Here is an 18,863-nt window from a genome sequence, read left to right on the forward strand (position 1 = left end):
TAAACCAAATAATTTACGAAACGTTTTATTACGTACAAAAACACAAAAAAGTTTTTGAAAACGAATATATGGACTACATATAAATTTATAAACAATCATTATAACCACATTATAGATTTTTTTATTATTATTTTTTTATCAGACCTTGTGGAATGTGTGACGTTGGGACCACGTGAGTGACACAATTACGTAATGTCGTAAATAATACCCAAATCTTGTTTTTTTGGACCGATTCTTTTGAAGTTAACTGTTCGAAAGAACCGATTCGCATAAATGAGTCGGACTTCCTATTGCTAGTTGTAAGCAAAGGTTGTAAGGGGACCGTTGACTGGAGCGGAAGCTCAGAGTGTTGTCCTTCCTTCTGCCCGACTCTCAGGATGAGGATCGGTCACAGTTTGTCTGTATGTCTCTGATCATATCACACCAGCAGCTCCTCTCCCATCTCCCGAATGCAGGTAAGAGTCTTAGTCCTGCATTCCGGCGTGCTGATTTTCTGTTGTGTGTATTGTTGGGTGTCAAATATGCCTGACGTCTCCAGGCAGCTCTACCTCCAGAAGATCAGACGAGGAGAAGGTGTGTTCTGTAACTTAATAAACACGAGAAAACAGTGTTTCAACCTATTACACGCCACAGATTCTCCTGATTTATTTATGACCGTATTTGGTGATGACGAGGAATGTCGGAGGAGTTGGTGGCACAGCCAGATCTGCTGCTGCTTTTCTTGTTGTGGTTGTCTCCTCTCCAACAAAACTTATTTCATGTAAGCTAACGTTAACTTAAATCACCCAGGCCACCACTTTTTTGACATGGCAATAATAGCTAATAATAATATATCCTTACATAACACAAACCCCGCCGTTTGAGTGGTTGACAACAACTAGTTACTGAGTCGTTGACTCGCTGTTACATACGACGTTGTTGAAGGCATATTAAATAGTAAGTGCAAGTAAGATTCATTCAGAAGTCAGAACTTATGTTCTTGTTTTATTCACGGAAGTAACTTCAAAGAGCAGGTTACGTAACGCCACAGCTGTCATTATCGTGACCCACCATTATAGTTTGCATATTAAACGCCATAGTGTTCAGTCAAATAACTTTTTGTGTCACATGACATGACTATATACACACAGAGAAGACGGGCTCTCTGATACACACAGCGTTGAGTGACAGAACTCACAATACATACATTGAACAGTATGCACTGTGTATAATGTACAATGTACATGTACGTAATATAAAATACAAAATTTAATAATTATATATATATATATATATATATATATATATATATATATATATATATATATATATATAATAAAATATACACCCATGCTGGAGTACTAACTGCAGCAATATACAATTGGTCTGTGTGACAAACTGATATATGATATCTAGTCCAGAGTCCAGTAAAATTAATAAAGTGTTTGAAGTTCTGCATGTAAAAAAGAAAGAACATTCAAAAGAAGGATATGTTATACCCAAACAGATCTTTGGCAGTTTGGCCATCTGCTTTTGTGTGTAACAGCTGCGACTTACTGTAATGATTACAGCGCGGCGCATGTTCTTTCTATACAAGACAAATAAGGGCCTGTTCAAAAGCTCTTGCTGGTGGTTCTACCTATTAATAGTGTCTTGTGTGAAAGTGCTCTTTTGCTTTCATCTTTTTACAGCTGAAAGGGATTGATAAGAAACTTCTGCGACGTCTCCAAAGTTCAACTAAGTTAAACTCTGTCAGTGCCCTAGATTGCCATTATGTTTTGGCTCAGCATGAGAGATACTGTATCAACTACTCAAACATTTCAGTGTAAACATCAAGTGTCTGTCTCTCAGTAAGCACTCAGGATTGCTCACGCTGGTTTGTATTTTAGAATATATTATTCAAAAGTTCGGGGTCAGCATTTTTTTAAAGGAATTAATACTTTAAGGATATATTAAAATGATCAAAAGTGACCTTAAGACATTTATAATGTTACATCACATAACTGCTTTTTCTTTTGAACTTTCTATTCATCAAGTTTAAGTTTCTATTAATCCTGAATAAATGTACCCTGGTTTAGCAACAAAATCATTTTTAACACTTGAAATAAGAAATGTTTCTTGAGCACCAAATCAGCATATTATAATTATTTCTGAAGGATCATGTGACACTGCAGACTGGAGTAATGATGCTGAAAATATAACTTTACCATCACTAGAAGAACACATTTTATATAACACAATTGTAATATTTCATAGTATTGGTTTTACTTTTGGAGAGAATAAGAAACATATTTCAAAAACATTTAATAAAAAAATCTTACCAACCCCAAACTGTTGAGCTATAGTGTAGATAATATGTCGATATTTTACAACCTTACTTAGTGACTGACTACATAGTGTTTTTCTTTATTATGCTTTATTTTAAAATCAGCTTTAAGCAATTCTTAACCATTGTCAGAAAAAGGTTTCCTTTGCACAAGTAAAAGGGCTTGTTTGTTTTCTGATTTACATCATGTACTTACATAATGTTAGTGTGTCTAAGGGCGGTCAGTTTGGTCTGAGGCCTTGGTCACTGGCCCTGGCCCAAATGGAACACTTCATATGCACTTTCGGTCTTGTGGACTTACAATGGTTGCCGCATACACAGGTCTGTTAAGTACATGAGACTTTGTCATTTTAGGTTTCAGAAGGGTGCTCACCAGCACCCCCTTTGTGGTCAATATTCACCCTCGATGCGCACTTTTGCCGAGCATGCACTGATGCGAGCTCTGCAGCAGACTTTATGTCATGAAAGTCCCGACTCTCAAATGCTTAGGGTGCCATTTGAGACAGGGCCACTCTCACAACGTTTAGATTACAGTTAAACTGCCAGCTGACTCATAAATCAGATTTTTCAACTTTCTATCTGTTTCTTATGATTAACACAAATATACAAATTCATACAAATATTTGTTTGTTGTGAAAAGACATACTGTAAGTAAGAGAAATAGTGATGAATCATATATTTTCTGTGTGAATTTTCAGATTAACAGGCATGCCAAAGGAAAAATATGATCCTCCAGACCCACGCAGATTATACACCATCATGTCAGCCGAGGAAGCGGCCAGTGGGAAGAAATCATATTGGACCGAGTTGGAGATATCTGGTTAGTTACTTCTTCAATCTTATTCCTCAACTCATAAACTCGTAAAATCAACTTATTTAAAAACAAATTGCCACTGAAGGAACACTGACAAGATAAATTAATGAATAAACCACTTAAGTGAAACATGAAAACCTACTTCTACAGAACTACTAAAAAGTAGTTTTTGTTTCTAAAGTGACTTCTCATGCTGAAGATTTATCAGTGTGTGTGTGTTCTCTGGGATATTTGGTGAAAAAAAAAAATGTTTGTCACAAACTCTGTCTGTGCTCCTGTGTTACAGGACGAGTCAGAAGCCTGAGCAGTTCACTATGGACGCTGACCCACCTGACTGCTCTCCACATCAACAACAACAACCTGAGCCGGATTCCCCCTGAAATCGCAAAGCTGCCCCATCTCGTCTACCTGAACCTGTCCTCCAACAAACTGCGCAGCCTGCCAGCAGAACTTGGCAACATGGTGACTCTCAGGTGCGTTTTAACAAATCGGTCCTTCACTATGAGGTCCTGTCAGACTGAATGCAGCCTCCCAGCACATGCAGGTTCTTAAAATCAATAGTCATTAATATAAAAAAATAGAACAATTTTCCATAAAAATAGAATTAGGATGTGACTCAGAGGGCTTATTACTCTATTTAAGGTCAAATGTCTAATCAAAAGACCTTTGTTTAGTTCACTTTGAATGATTTTATTCAGTTACACTAAAAATGGTAACATGTTTTCTACTGTGTGTATTTCAAGGGAATTGCTTTTGAACAACAATTGTTTACGAGTTTTGCCTTATGAACTTGGTCGGCTGTTCCAGTTGCAAACCCTCGGCCTCAAAGGTGAAGCTTTCTTTAAGGTTTATATGTGCAGAACAAACATGCAAATTTTGAATTAGGCCTGAGAACAATATTTCTTTTGCAGGTAATCCATTGTCCCAGGATATACTCAACCTGTATCAGGAGCCTGATGGAACACGGAAGTTATTGAATTACATGCTTGACAATCTTGCAGGTAATAACGGACACAGGTACATATTGGCTTATTAATACAGTACACATGTTATTCATTTAATTGAGTTATTCATTTGACTTACTTCAACTTTTTCCATTCCCAAAATTAGTCCACCCTGAACAACTTCCCCAAAGACCTTGGATCACTTTGAGGGAGCGAGACCAAATGATGCCCACAGGTACATATTTGCATCCCTTTTGAAAAGCCTGATTTAGCAACCGCAAAGCTAATATTAAATCTCTGTGTTCTCAAGCTGTGTTCACAGTAATGTGCTACAATGTGCTCTGTGACAAGTATGCAACAAGGCAGTTGTACGGCTATTGTCCCTCATGGGCCCTTAATTGGGAGTACAGGAAGAAGGGCATCATGGAGGAGATCACTAACTGTGATGCTGACATCATCAGTCTGCAGGTGCATATCCACAATATGAAGCTCTCAAAATCGCAATTATAATTAGCAAAATATATACTACTGTCCGAAAGTTTTGGGTCTTTGAAATAAGTCTTTGATGATTTTTGAAGATTTTAATATGACTATTGTATTTTAATATAATTTTATATTGTCTTTTAATTGTAAATTATGTGATGGCAAAGCTGATTTTTCAGAATCATTACTTCAATACATTACAGTCTTATGTGTCACATGACCCTTCAGAAATCAGTCTAATATGCAGATTTGGTGCTAAAGGAACATCTCTAAGTAATATAGCTGCAAGTAGCAATGATCGGCCCAAGCACCACTGCCACCGCCACCCCAGTGGCTTTAGGACAACTGTGCACGGTGTGCAATGTGCATTTAAAGCGGGTAAATATAAAATAAATACATCAAAATCGTTTGAATACGCTTTTCAAAATCGTTTGAATACCTTGAATAAATAATATTTACTGCAGGCAACTGGTGCCACTATGACCATGAACCACAACAGCCACATCAATTTAAATTTAGATGTATTTCATGTCATAGGATGTTATAGGTCACTTTCAAATGAGTTCGAAATTATCATTTGCAGCTCACAATTTTTTTCAAAGTCCAGAAGCATTTCCCTTAAGGTCTTTTTATATTATTATCAACCTAATTATTAAACAAAACTATGTTGTCACTGACAACTACAAATTAACTGGATCTATGCCTTTATTTTGTTTTTCAAATTAATTGAAAAAAGACAAGGCCTGAGATATTTCTTATCCATTAAAAGGCTTCATGCTGACCGAGTTTGATGATGATCTGTTGAATCCGCTAGGAGGAGTACATCAAATTCTACAGCATGCATTTTTCAAACAACCCATTAAAGTCAACTTCCTTTTGGGCTGGCTTATGACTATGAGCGTGAAAGTTGTTTGGCTTGATCAGATCTATAAATGTATGAAATTTGGTTAATGCAGGTAAAAAGGGTTGTACTACAGAGCCCCTCAAATACAACAATATACAAGGGTATGCCACAGAGCCCCCTATGGCAACTTGTGCCCGGCCCTGATAGCTGGCTATTCTAATGTGTGAGTGTGTGTGCAAAGTTTCCTTTTGGTGCCCAAAAAGTAAAAAAAAAAAAAATATATATATATATATGAAGAGTTCAGATGCAAAAGTCTCTAAGTGCCATTTGAAATTTTCTTCTAGAATGATCATTTTTATCAAGCTTGTATATTTAAGTTCAGTGATTTCACTTAAATGGCAATGATAATTACCTATTAATTGTTATTTAAGTGAAATTACTGAACTTAAATATACAAGTTTGATAAAAATCATCATTAAAGAAGAAAATTTCAAATGGCATTTAGAGGCTTTTGCATCTGAACTCTTCATATATTAGTTTAGGAAAACAATTGGTCCCTCAGGGTTTGGGCCCTAATTGTCAATGTTAAAAACATTTTGGAAACCGTGGTCTAAACAGAGTCATTTTTTTTTCTTTTTTTTTAGAATTCCTTGAGCAGAAAATTCAAAAGAACAGCATTTATTTGAAATATAAATATTGTATAACAATGTAAAATTACTTTATTGTCGCTTTTGATCTTTTTTGTATGTTCTTTGCTGGATAAAACATTTTTACAGACCCCCGAACCTTTGAATAGTAGTGTAATTTATATTATGGTTAATGAAAATGTGGGGGGGTTTTTTCCACAATAAACAAAGCTAAATTATTACATATGCATTGAAACAATAGATTTCCCTTAAAGTTTGTATGGTGCTTTTGATGTCTGCAGTGGTTTACACTTCGTCTAATTCATGTGCAGGAGGTGGAAACAGAGCAGTACTACACTTTCTTTCTGGAAACACTGAAAGAGCGTGGATATGATGGCTTTTTCTGTCCAAAGTCTCGTGCCAAACTCGTGTCAGAACAGGAGCGTAAACATGTGGACGGCTGTGCTGTTTTCTTCAAGACTGAGAAGTGAGTAACCCCTTCCATCTTTTACAAGGTTTAAAGTGAATTGACATCCTGCTCATCTTGTGCCCCTTTATTATTTTCTAGATTCGCTCTGGTGCAGAAAAACACAGTGGAGTTCAATCAGGTTGCCATGGCAAATTCAGAGGGCTCAGAGGTTATGCTAAACAGAGTCATGACCAAAGATAACATTGGAGTAGCTGTCTTGTTGGAAGTGAAGGAAGACCTATTTACTAGTGGTAAGGACATTCAATGATAGCTCTGTAATGTACATTAAATAGCTCCTGGTTTCCTCTTCTTCACACGCTGCTGTTTAGCCTCGTCCTGTAGATGGCAGTAGATCTCAAAGTTAAAAATGTGAACCTGAGATGACCATAATAATTACTGTCTTTGAAAATAAAGTAGAAGCCAAAAATTCTTATCCATCCATACATCCATTCAGTTATCCATCTATAAGACATTGATTGCTACCTGGATGTTAAACACTTAAAAAACATCAATAATAGCATGTTTTAGAAGATAAAACAATTCAATTATAAAACATTTATGGCAGTCAAAATTTTGTTACGCAAAAAGTTGGCTTATGTGGTGGTCTGATTCACAGAATTATAGTCTGTGGTTGTGAAATTTATTGCTAGTTTGTTTTTCAATGATAACACTACATGTCCTTCACACAGCTGAGTACAATTCAATTTATTCAGCATGCATTCTTTTGAAATATGACCAATTTAACAGTCTCTTGGTCTGCCATAGTCTTTATTTGTTCATAAATATACGTGTCAGCAGTGTTTCAGATAAGACCCTGGTTCTGATATTTTTATGTGAAATGATTTTACAATATTTTGTGTTTTCAAATGATTGCGATATAGATTGCACTTTCAAAACAGAGTTTCTTGTTTTCACTGTGTTTCAGAGTTTTTCCTGTTTCAATGACCTTGATAATAAAATATCTTATTTAGATGTTACGTGGTGTGAATTTTAGTTCCAAATCTCAGTAATTAAAGGAGGAAGCTCCAATTCCTCCTCTTTATTGAAGTATTTTCGTCCCATTTGCTTTAGTGGTGTTATGTTGCAGGTTTAAAGCAGCCTCCAGAGAAACAGCTACTGCTGGTAGCTGATGCCCACATGCACTGGGATCCAGAGTACTCCGATGTGAAGCTCATCCAGACCATGATGTTCCTGTCTGAGCTAAAAAGTATCGCTGAGAGGGCCTCGGGATCCATCAACTCTGCCTCGCCCACGTCAGACACCAGCTCCATCCCTATCGTCCTGTGTGCTGACCTCAACTCCCTCCCAGACTCTGGTGAGTTATATTTGGAACTGCTTGCTTATTAAAGATAAATTATTAGAAAGAATGGGGAACACACATGTGCAGTCTGTATTGTGGAAGTAAGTTCTTATTAAGAAGATAAATTATTAGAAAGAATGGGGAACACACATGGGCAATCTGTATTGTGTAAGTTCTTATTAAGAGTGTGTTCACACTTGGTATGTTTGGTATAAATAAAATGAACTCTGGTGCTATTGCTCTGGTTCATTTAAATAAGTGATAAGTGTGAACTTTTGAAAAGGATCGTCTGAAATATGAACTACAACTTTAAGCACAGAAGGGAAAATATATAATTGGCCTTTCCGTTCCTTACATTAGGTTAAAACTACATTTGCCTGCTATGATATTAGAGGGACAGTTCATCCAAAAATTACAATTGTCATCATTTACTCAACTTCATGTCGTTGCAAATCTATATGACTTACATTCTGTGGAACATGAAAGAATATATTTTGAAGAATGTTGCTAACCATTGACTTCCATTGTATTGACAAATATCACCGAGACATTTTGCAAAATAATATCTTTTATGTTCCACAGAAGAAAAAAAAATGACAAACAGGTTTGGGATGACATGAAGGTGAGTAAATGATGACAGAATTTAAAATTTTGTGTGAACTGTCCCTTTAATCCCCTGAGGTCAAGTAATGCGCCGCCGCGTTATGCTGTTGTTTTTCACATAGCTGCAACATGGACTTAAAATACTCCATCATTAAAATCAATACATGATTATAAACTATAGAGGGTCTTCTTTTTTTGTGTACACTCTTATTAACATCAAAACCTTGTGTTTTGTAAAATAAACAGGGTGCGTTTTCAGCTCACTCTGTCTTCGCAAAATTCTTTCTGAAACGTGTACGAAAAATATAACCCAATTCACAGTTTTATGAGAATGATTTGGCAGGATGTTTTTCAGATCATTATGAAGAAAAATACTCCAGGCCACAACATCCATTAGTCAAAAGTATTGTGGACGCATATTTCGTATGTGTTTTGTGGCCTAATTTCAGAAACTTTCATTTTTTTTGTTTTTTCAATAACCACGCATAAACAATATTCTCTCAAAAATACAAACATGTACATAAACTTTGCTCACATATTATGGTAGCCCTGTTTCTGCTAAATATAGTGTAATTTCACCTGTGCCATTAAAAGGTTTATAAGCAACTGAAAAAAGCACAAATGTCAAGGCATCTCAAAACATCTCAAGGACCCCAAATACACCCTAGACCTCAGAGGGTTAATGACATTGCTAAGAAAAATAATGACATCAACTTTTGCCTAAGTCAGATTTGGCATGAAGCCCTTGCCTCGGCATCACTAGGTTTGCTGGCTTTTCCTCACAGGTGTGGTGGAATATCTGAGTAGTGGTGGAGTTGCAGAAAATCACAAAGACTTTAAGGAACTGCGATACAGTGATTGTTTAACCAACTTCAATTGCAACGGAAAAAACGGCAAGCCTGATGGCAGTATCACGCACAGTTTCCAACTGAAGAGTGCCTACGAAGGGAATCTCATGCCCTACACCAACTACACTTATGACTTCAAGGTGAGGAGATTCATAATTCAGAGATATTTCTATTCTTTTTTGTTACACTTTATTTTAAGATGACATAGTTGCATTGTACTTACTCAAATAAGTACTGAGTAATATTAATTAACTACATGTATTTACTATACAATTACGGTTTCTTGTAATTATGCATTATTTACTGTTATTACTATACTAAGTCACCTTTTTTTACTCAAAATGGGAATAGAGAATATAGGGTCTTGGGTATTTTCTATGTAAGGGCTCTAGAAATGGCAAAAAATGACTTGGGATCCATCCATTTAAAAAAAATGAAACATTTTGTAGCCAAACATCTTTTTGATTGACAAATTGCAGAATTAGGTCAGTGAGGTTGTTCAGATGTGCTTTAATTCATTGAGTTCATAGCTTCTTGCTAATTTTATTTAGAATACCATTATTTGAATGTTTAATTGTCATTAAGTCAGTAAATAGTCTCACAACATCACAATAAATGTTCCTGGTTCATTTAAAAAAAATGACTTATGGTTCACGTCAAGAGAGTCAGTAACGACTCTGAATGATTCACTGACCAAGTGAGTCTGATTCAAACCTCAACCTTTTGACTGACTCTTAAAAAGACTTGGTTCATAGGAGTCATTCGTTATTGAATCGTGTCTCTGTTATCGGGGCTTTGTTATTGTGTTGCATGGAAACCAGGGTACTGGCTGCGTTTGGGCTCCTGAGTTTAAATTATATAGCGCAAATTATAATTTTTCTTTGTTGCATTAGTGCCCTTTTTTAAAAAAAAAAAAAAAACCTGTTTCCTTTTCTTTTTTTGAAGGGTGTGATTGACTACGTCTTCTTCTCTAAGACACATATGAGTGTTTTGGGGGTTCTGGGTCCACTGGAGACTCAGTGGCTGAAGGACAACAACATAACGGGCTGCCCACACCCGCACATCCCCTCCGATCACTTTTCCCTCCTGGCTCAGCTGGAGTACCACCCGCCTTTACCCCCCCTCAACGGGCTGCATCTGCCTGTCCACAGGTAGTGCAGCCCGCCTTCCCTCACTCTCCTAAACCCCAAATCATGGACAAACCCCAATCATGAGCCCCTAAAACTATAGGCACACACATTAAGAAGTGAAGTACTCACCTACTTTGCTCCTTTTTTTAACCTTTGCACACGATTGTATGATCTTATTATTACATTTTCCAACTTGAAAACAAAAGCTTAATACCAAACTAGGGTTGGGATTCTCTGTTTGGTTCAAAACAAATGCTGCTTTCAGGGAAATTGATCCGTTTGTCTGAATCTGAATGTGAGATTATAAACCATGTGTCAGTATATAGATGGTAGAAATGTGTAACATGTAAAGACCGATCGTGTAGCATAATAATGTCACCACGAGTATTAAGAAGACTTTGTTTCGATCAGCATCTTTTAAATTCCCCTTCAACATCTCATAAATTTGACAAAGGAAGTGTAATGAATTCAAATAAAAATGACCTTATTTGTAAATTTCCCCTAGTATAATAAAACCACATTTGTCTCTTTATTGTGCAACATCAAATATTCACTGCATTCTGTCCAATTCAAAATCAAGTTTCCCTATTCGACATTACCAGAAGATGGATTTGCATTAAGATAATAAAGAGGAAAACTATTTTTAATCTGGTGTTAATCGAAAATCCTTCATAGTGCAATGCAAACTATTATGCAACACATTTCTTTAAGTCCAAAATTGACACAATCAAAGAGGATCCCAGCCCTACTGATTATAACCCAGCTGTGTATGTTTGCTGTTTTCTTTTGCTGCTTGCAACATAGAAATCACATCACCGTACCGATGTATACTTACATAATACAAAGTCCTCCCTGCCTCATTTATTTCAACGTGCATTTCAAAAGAATATGTGATTGTTGTTATTGGTACCATTTATTGCTACAGAAGACTAGCTAGGAGGGTTCACCCAAAAATTCTGCCATCATTTACTCACTCTCATGTTTTTGTTTTTTCAATTCTGTATTACCATTTCTATCTGAAAGACTCAGATGGCAGGTGAAAGTTTGCATGGTGTTTATTCCGTAAAGAATTAACAGATGTTAGTGAGCTACGATTCATGTTTAGTTGTATAGAAAAGTTATTTGGCGTAGGCCCTGTGCTTAGTCCCAATTCCTTGGGGATGTAGATTCGGCTGATTCTGCCTGAAGATAAAGGCGGGTGCAGGGCCTACACCCGATGGATGGACAGAGGCCAACCTGGTGGTGGTGGAGAGGATGGAGGGGACCGTCAGCATCATCAACTTCGACCATGAAACGGAGAGTTCAGTGCTTATACTTCAGGTGTCAATCAGTGATTGGCCAGACAAGTAAAAATAAGAAGATGTGGCATTCGAGTCTTCCTGCTAGAGCTAACGCAAAAGCTATCATTTCTTCTGTCGAACAAAAACAAAACATGTAAACCATAGACTGTAAAAAATATGGACAAAGCGTCTGTGACGTCACCCATAGACTCTGAAGAACGGGTTTGCGGCTGTTTATGGGGGGGGGGGGGGGGGGGGGGGGGGGGGGGTATGGACAGCGCCATACTGGAAAATCTTGCACTGTAAAAAAAGTATTTTCAAGATTTGTAATCACAACATTTTTTCTTTTGTCAAATCAACTTAAATAATTTATTTAGTTCAGATGAGTTTCTGATGATTAAATCAATCTCCTTCATTGTAGCAACAAGGTTACTTAATTTTTTTAAGTTAAACCAACAATATTTTTTTACAGTGTGGGAAATACAAAATACAAAAGGATACAGAGGTGGTATGATGTGTTGTGTCAGATCATGGCCGAGACATCAAATTCACTCGGCGCAGCCCGTTATCAGCTGTCAATCAAAGTTAACCGCCCTTATTTGTCATTCATTTTATATCTAAATATGATCTAATCCATAGACTGTAAAAAAGATCTAAACTATTGAGTTAGAAAAAAAATTCATCCCCCTCACAGTTGTCAGGCACGCGGAACGTATTGAAGATTGCAATAAAAGTCCATGGGACCAAACTGTAAACATATGAATTTATGCTGTGAAAACTGACATTTTAACATGGCGTCTGTGGATATTTGCTCCCTTTTGGGACCGCCCTCTAGCGGATTTTAGATGTATTGCAGTTTTTCGCACTTCCGGGTAGGCTTCATCTTTAAGATTAAAATGTTGCCGCTTGATGTAACCCAACAGTTTGGTTACCATTGACTTCCATTTTTGACCATTGTATGGACAAGAACACTTAGAATTTTCTTTTTTTGTGTGTTCCACAGAAGAAAGAAATGACATGAGGTTGTGTAAATGAAGGCAGAATCTGCTTTGTCGTGTTGTTTTCACACTTTTCAACGCTAATGGCTTGTCAGTTGCATCGGTACAAATTGAACTTTAAAGGGGCTATGTGTAGGTTTTTACTTTAAAAAATCTTAGATAGAGTTTTCATTTGTACATGTATGAGCCAACCATAATGAAATAGAAATAATGACACCTTGACACCATGGTTGCCTCTATCAGCCTGTAGGCTTAATTGTGTGTGGAGGGTCCGAATTCGCGCGTCACGCGTGTTCTCGGAAACAAGCGACCAGCCTCCATCACAATCCTGACACCCACAGAAACTCCTCTTAAGTTAAAAAAGCCTTATCTAGCCCGTCCAAAATAGAGAGTGACCAGGGTCGGGCAAAGACAAGAGTCAACATCGGAGCGGCATTTGATTCTTGGAAGGAGCTGAGTATAAAACAGACCCCGTGCTGTCAAACAAAAACCTTACAGTACTGTAACTTTTCTTACCTCTGTAAACATGCTGGTGAACCTCGATGAGCCGTCTGTAGTTGCTGTGGTCTTGCTCATACGAGCGTGCGCCCCGAGAACGAGCATGAGACTGGCCGCAGTTTCTCTAACGGCCACTGGTGTCCGTAACTGTTAGAAATTTTAGAACTTACGCAATGCTCCTTTAATTCATATTGTACTTATAAATGCCATTGTGTGATTTGTTGGAAATGAGATGCAAGTTATTTTGAATTTAAGTTGAAAGAATTTTCTTAAATTATTATTTATTGATTGATAAAATCTAGTAATTTAAACATAAATGAAATAAAAAAATAACAAAAAATCTCCAAAAAATACTGCATTAAAAAATGTAGAAAAAATATTATCAAAATTATATAAAATTAGCTTTCTGGACAAAAAATAAATGATTAAGTAATTTTAGGGCTTTGGGAAGGATTTGTTACAAAGTGTGAGCTCGTTTGTGTCTCTGTTGAGTTCACAAGGATAAAAACTTACTCGTGTGCAATGGCAAGTGGATGTTGATACTGTTTCTGTGCAATGATGTTAGCCAATAATATATATATAAAAAAAACAGATAACTACAGAAAAATGGTTAATGAGGGTTGAAAATAATTGTTTTTTAATATTCCCTTTGTGCAAAAAAAAAACAAAAACTTTATTAAAATTATGACAAGACCTCATGGAACATATTAAATAATTTGAAAAAAAAATCATGCATTTCTGTTGTAAGAGGCCATTTTATCTCCATGTTATTTACATTTTTATGGTTCTCAAGGATGTATGGTTTGCTAAATTTCTCTTAAAATTTCTCTTAAAACTGTAATGACTTTAATGAAGGCAACTTGAGTTTTTAATTCTGAACAGATTTTAAACCAATAGGCATCATATACTTGCCAATTTTGTAAATGGTTAAAGAAAAAACTGGGCAGCATCATACACTAAACTCTGAGGATCACACACTAACAGACTTTCACAATAACACAATTTGGCCAAACTAGAATAACTTCTAAACCATTTGTTTGATACCAGTGGCATTACTGTTGTTATTGATCAAACAAGCAATCAAATTATTTTAAAGCAAGTTTTTAAAATCCTGCAGCATTTTATGATGTTTAAACTCTGAGGAGTGTAAGTTGGTGGAAGTACTTGTCTAATAGACACATCCAGGCTCATGCAATGACTACTTGGACAATGCTATAGCTCACCATGCTTTAGCAGACTGTGCCTTCTGAGTGGAGCTGATGGTATGAGTAAAATGCTTTAAAAGAAGAAAGGTCAGAGGTGCTAAAGTTGACTATGAGGTGTTGGACTAATATGTGTGCTGCATGCAGAAGTGGACAAAGTACACAACTTCCTTACTTGAGTGAAAGTACAGAAAGTTTGACTACTGGTCAAAATTACTCTGTTAAAAGTAAAAGTTGTTAAAGGGATACTCCACTTTTTTTGGAAACATTTTACAACTCCCCCAGAGTTAAACAGTTGAGTTTCACCATTTAATTTCACCATTTCATCATTTACAGAATATCAGTAACCATACAGTTTCTGGTCTCACTGACTTCCACAGTAGGGAAAAAAATACACTATGGAAGTCAATGAGACTGTCTGAAACTGTCTGTTTACTGATATTCTTCTAAATATCAGAAAATCAGCTGAATGGATTCGAAAACGGTAAAACTCAACTGTTTAACTCTGTAAAATGAGCCTATTTCCAAAAAAGTGGAGTATCCCTTTAAGACATATGTAAAAGTACAGAAGTACTTGTTTTCAAAAAATACTTAAGTATCAAAAGTAAATGTCAATGCATTGTTTCATTATTGTTGTATTTAATACAGTACCTTGTGCCTCTGAATATATGCATACCTACCCTCATATCAATATCAAATTTATTTCTAACACAGTTCCAGTAGTGGGATTGAATGTGAGATTGAATAAGTGCACTTAATAACGTCTACAATGGTTTCGGACACCAAAATGGTTGTTCCCTCAAAAAGTTCCCTATTTTAATTTGTTTGGCTTTTAGTATGAATATGTTAACCTTACTGTAACTAATAAGCTGCATGTGCTCTAAAACAATGACAAAATTCGTCAGGTTCTGATGTCAACCTGGCTTTATTTTCCAGTTAAAGTAAAATGATTTCAGAAAAAAATAATACTCCAGTAAAGTACAAATACTCAAAAACTTTACTTAAGTACAGTACTCAATTAAATGTACTGTGTTACTGTCCACCTCTGGCTGCATGTTACTAATAACTTACTGCCATTGGACTTTGGAGAAAAACAAAAACAATAACCACACTGATTAACTCCCATCTCTGTAAAGTTTAATTACATATTTGGTTTGGATACAGACAACACATTCACATTTTTTAATAGCTGATGGTCTTCAAAAACTTAATTTAATCACAAAATGATGAGCAATATTTGACATTGCATAGTTTCTAAAAGCAGCATCCAACAAACACAAAAATGTGAGTCCTATCAGCCTACAAATTCACATTTGCAGAAAATGATTCACAATTAGTGCATTCCACTTTGATCAAACTGTGCCTAGTCTGAATCATCTTTTCTACCGCAGCAAGACGCTTACAGAGTGAGCCAGCACCAGCATCCCTTCCATCCACCCATCCATCTCTATTCTTCACCAGAGAGACATGTTGACTACTAAAGTGACCGTGATCCTGCTATAATGTTGCTGTTATGGTTCTAAGTCAGTAAGCTTATATTGTGTGTATATGTTTAAAACATACCCAGTATCCCTCACAGAAATCCCCACTGAACCAGTTGAATATACATTTCCAATTACAAAAGGGTCTGACTAGCCATGCTATTTTAATCCAGATTGAACACGGTGTTTTAAAACTAGTTAGAAATGCATGTGGAATATAGTGCAAGTCTTTCCTTGAATGTGGACTGTGGCATCAGGGATTGAGGCTAGTCTTGTTGAGAAATTGACCTGCATGATTGTATGTAAAGCATCATTTTAATTGAGACACAATGACTGGAATTGGCAGGGGGGGAAAGCTGTTTCCCAACATGATGATGGCTTTATCTTTGGCTTTTCTCAATGTCTCAACTCAAGTTTTCTGTTTTGTTTTGTTTTGTTTTTTTGGTTTTTTTGGTCTATGATCGCATATGGTTATGATTTGAAATACAAAACTCATCTGTGTTGTTTTGCAACTGAAAATGGTGCTATGTGTGGCCCATTTGTAAAACAAACTGAAAGTCCTGTCCTAGTGTCCTACCATAAAGGAAATAAAGATGTCATTTAAAAGGAAGAAGGTTGTGAGATTTTTATTTCAAAATAATAATTACAGCATTTTTTGGCAGCCTACGATAACAACATATAAATGTGCGGCTGTATAGCATTCAGCACGCTAGAGTTAGTGGTTTGAACAAAAGGAATGATTGAGAAAATGGAAAATATCTTTCTTGTGGTTGTTCTTGACCACATTACTTTATGCCGCGGCGCGCACAGCAGTTTCCTTTACAGCTCTTTTGCTAAAGAAAAAAAGAAATAAAAGGAGAAGATAGTTAGACAATGCAAAAAAAAAAAAAAGAAAAAGAAAAGAAAAAAAGGTCAAATCTCGATTAGACCGTTTCGATTTTGGGAGTTAAAACTTGATATCCTACCTTCTCATTACTTTTGAGATGATATTGTTGATCCATTGTGCTTCTGGGTTTATGCAAACTGTTTTGTTGTCCTTTTTGGTAATCCTGAAGAATTGAAAGAGATTGATGACTATTATGCAACAATATTTGTCTGGGCTGTAAGTGACATTTGTCTGAGAGCTACGTGGGCAACTGTGCAAATAATGTAAGGTATTTTCGAGAGCGCTGAGGTTTGTTAGAACAGAGGAAATGCCCACCCCCCCATGCACATTTCCCCATGTCTGTGATTGAAGCGTATAGAAGCAAAACATCATGACTCACAAGATCTCGATTTTGCGACAGTATGCTCCTGGAGGCAGGATCTCAATCTTCTGGAAGAGTCGAGGTGGGATCACGGCTGAGGTGGTGGCCAGACACTGACATTTCTTGTTGGTAGCAAAGCCATCCATTGGGAATGCTGAAACAGTACAATATTAAAATCATTCAGAATCAAAGGCAGAAATTAATGCTGATAGTTTTTATTTTTTAATAATAAATTACATCCACCTTTAAACTTTAAAAAGCCTATATATTTATAGGCATCTTTGAAAAAAAATGAAGGCACGTTTCGTTTATACACAATTTTGAGCATTAAATTAATACACAATTCATATAAATACAATAAAATTTAAAATGAAATGATTAAATATAACAGTTTTTTTCTAGATTCTTACCCATGAGGGTTGTGAAGCAGCAGACTGCAATAGCTGCCAGCAGTAAATATGAGTTCAGTGACATGTTGAGGCTGAGATCAGGCGTGGAGTGAAGCAGGTCTTGGAAGAGAGACGTCTTCTGGACAGTTTATATTGATGCTCAAAAGAGGAAGTGATAAAGGAGTGGAAAAAAAATGCTTTGAATTTTGCTGTCAGTGGAAAATAATTATCTAGCTTTACTCCAAGAGGAGATGGAACCAAACCATATTCTTAACCCTATAGCAGCTATGTAAATTTGGTTTGTTAATATTCCTCAGTGCTTAAATGTAATTACACTGTAACAAGGACACCTTGAATTGCACTATTGCCAAATTTACTTCTGAGCCTCATTAGTGGATTTTGTTAACTCATTGGTGATAATTAACACCAGGCAATTGACTTTTGTATTCACGTTTTGTTTATTTTCTATTGTATTAGTTATTGTAATTCATAAATAATAGAAACTCAAAAAAGTGTCGACAGAAGAATTATTTATAGATTATCTTCCATCCTGAATCAAATAAGATTAAAACAGCTCAATAATAAAATTAAAATAATTAGGGAAAATACAATACATTTCTTGAGGGGAACTGCATGCATATATATCGCATTTTTTAAAAGTTACTTCATTTCATATTGTATGTTTCTTATCATAATTGTGCAATCTTAAAATCTCTTTTATCCACAAAGGACTTTCACTCTTTCACTTTGGAAACAGCATGGTTTCCATTCTCTTGAAAAGATTTGAAATACTTTCAGTTTCATGTTTTAGTGCTTAACTGACTTCACTCCAGACACAATGTACACCACAATTACTGTCTTCTGAAATTTGTGTTTTGGGATCTGAAGATTGATATTTCACTGTGGCAGAAAAATTAAGCTTTTTGTTTTTAGGCTGGTGGATTATAATACTGTTATGTAAAATATCAAACAGAATCTGAATCACTTTCTCTATATGAAGAGTTCAGATGCAAAAGCCTCTAAATGCCATTTGAAATTTTCTTCTTTAATGATGATTTTTATCAAACTTGTATATTTAAGTTCAGTAATTTCACTTAAATAACAATTAATAGGTAATTATCATTGCCATTTAAGTGAAATCACTGAACTTAAATATACAAGCTTGATAAAAATTATCATTCTAGAAGAAAATTTCAAATGGCACTTAGAGGCTTTTGCATCTGAACTCTTCATATATTTAAACAGCAGAAAAGTCAGGAGCAGTAAAACATTTGATACATATAAAATAAGTATTATTTATATTAAAATTATTATAAATGGTTACACTTTCCTTTAAGGGGTCTGTGTTACATTGTAATTGTACATTTAAGTACTGAGTAATAATTAACTACTACTATATGGT

The 18,863-nt window shown here is 35.8% G+C and overlaps 2 protein-coding genes across 4 annotated transcripts; one reads left to right on the forward strand and one right to left on the reverse strand.

The window, feature by feature from the left end:
- The first annotated feature begins 238 nt into the window (after positions 1 to 238).
- Positions 239 to 16,428, forward strand: cnot6l (CCR4-NOT transcription complex subunit 6 like). Of its 3 annotated transcripts, none has more exons than XM_089130218.1 (13): positions 239 to 455; positions 3,004 to 3,125; positions 3,406 to 3,592; positions 3,863 to 3,948; positions 4,031 to 4,120; positions 4,230 to 4,298; positions 4,374 to 4,531; positions 6,319 to 6,503; positions 6,585 to 6,736; positions 7,573 to 7,800; positions 9,174 to 9,376; positions 10,182 to 10,387; positions 15,736 to 16,428. In XM_089130218.1, exons 2-13 carry the CDS (start codon positions 3,014 to 3,016, stop codon positions 15,752 to 15,754), a joined length of 1,695 nt encoding a protein of 564 aa, XP_088986344.1. In that variant the 5' UTR covers positions 239 to 455; positions 3,004 to 3,013; the 3' UTR covers positions 15,755 to 16,428. The 3 variants fall into 3 exon arrangements, with proteins under 3 accessions (XP_088986344.1, XP_088986345.1, XP_039515402.1); XM_039659468.2 differs by having other exon boundaries at positions 243 to 455; positions 6,349 to 6,503; XM_089130219.1 differs by lacking the exon at positions 15,736 to 16,428 and having other exon boundaries at positions 240 to 455; positions 10,182 to 13,119.
- Positions 16,429 to 16,435: 7 nt separating this feature from the next.
- Positions 16,436 to 17,614, reverse strand: cxcl13 (C-X-C motif chemokine ligand 13). Its single transcript, XM_039659470.2, has 4 exons — positions 17,483 to 17,614; positions 17,091 to 17,226; positions 16,791 to 16,874; positions 16,436 to 16,658 (listed from the first exon to the last, which is right to left on the reverse strand). The coding sequence occupies exons 1-4, from the start codon at positions 17,544 to 17,546 to the stop codon at positions 16,616 to 16,618; spliced, it is 327 nt and encodes a 108-aa protein (XP_039515404.2). The 5' UTR covers positions 17,547 to 17,614; the 3' UTR covers positions 16,436 to 16,615.
- Between the last annotated feature and the right edge of the window lie 1,249 nt (positions 17,615 to 18,863).

Source organism: Pimephales promelas, chromosome 4, assembly GCF_988280905.1.
Source record: "Pimephales promelas chromosome 4, fPimPro1.hap1.1, whole genome shotgun sequence".
NCBI classification, from domain to species: Eukaryota; Metazoa; Chordata; class Actinopteri; order Cypriniformes; family Leuciscidae; genus Pimephales; species Pimephales promelas.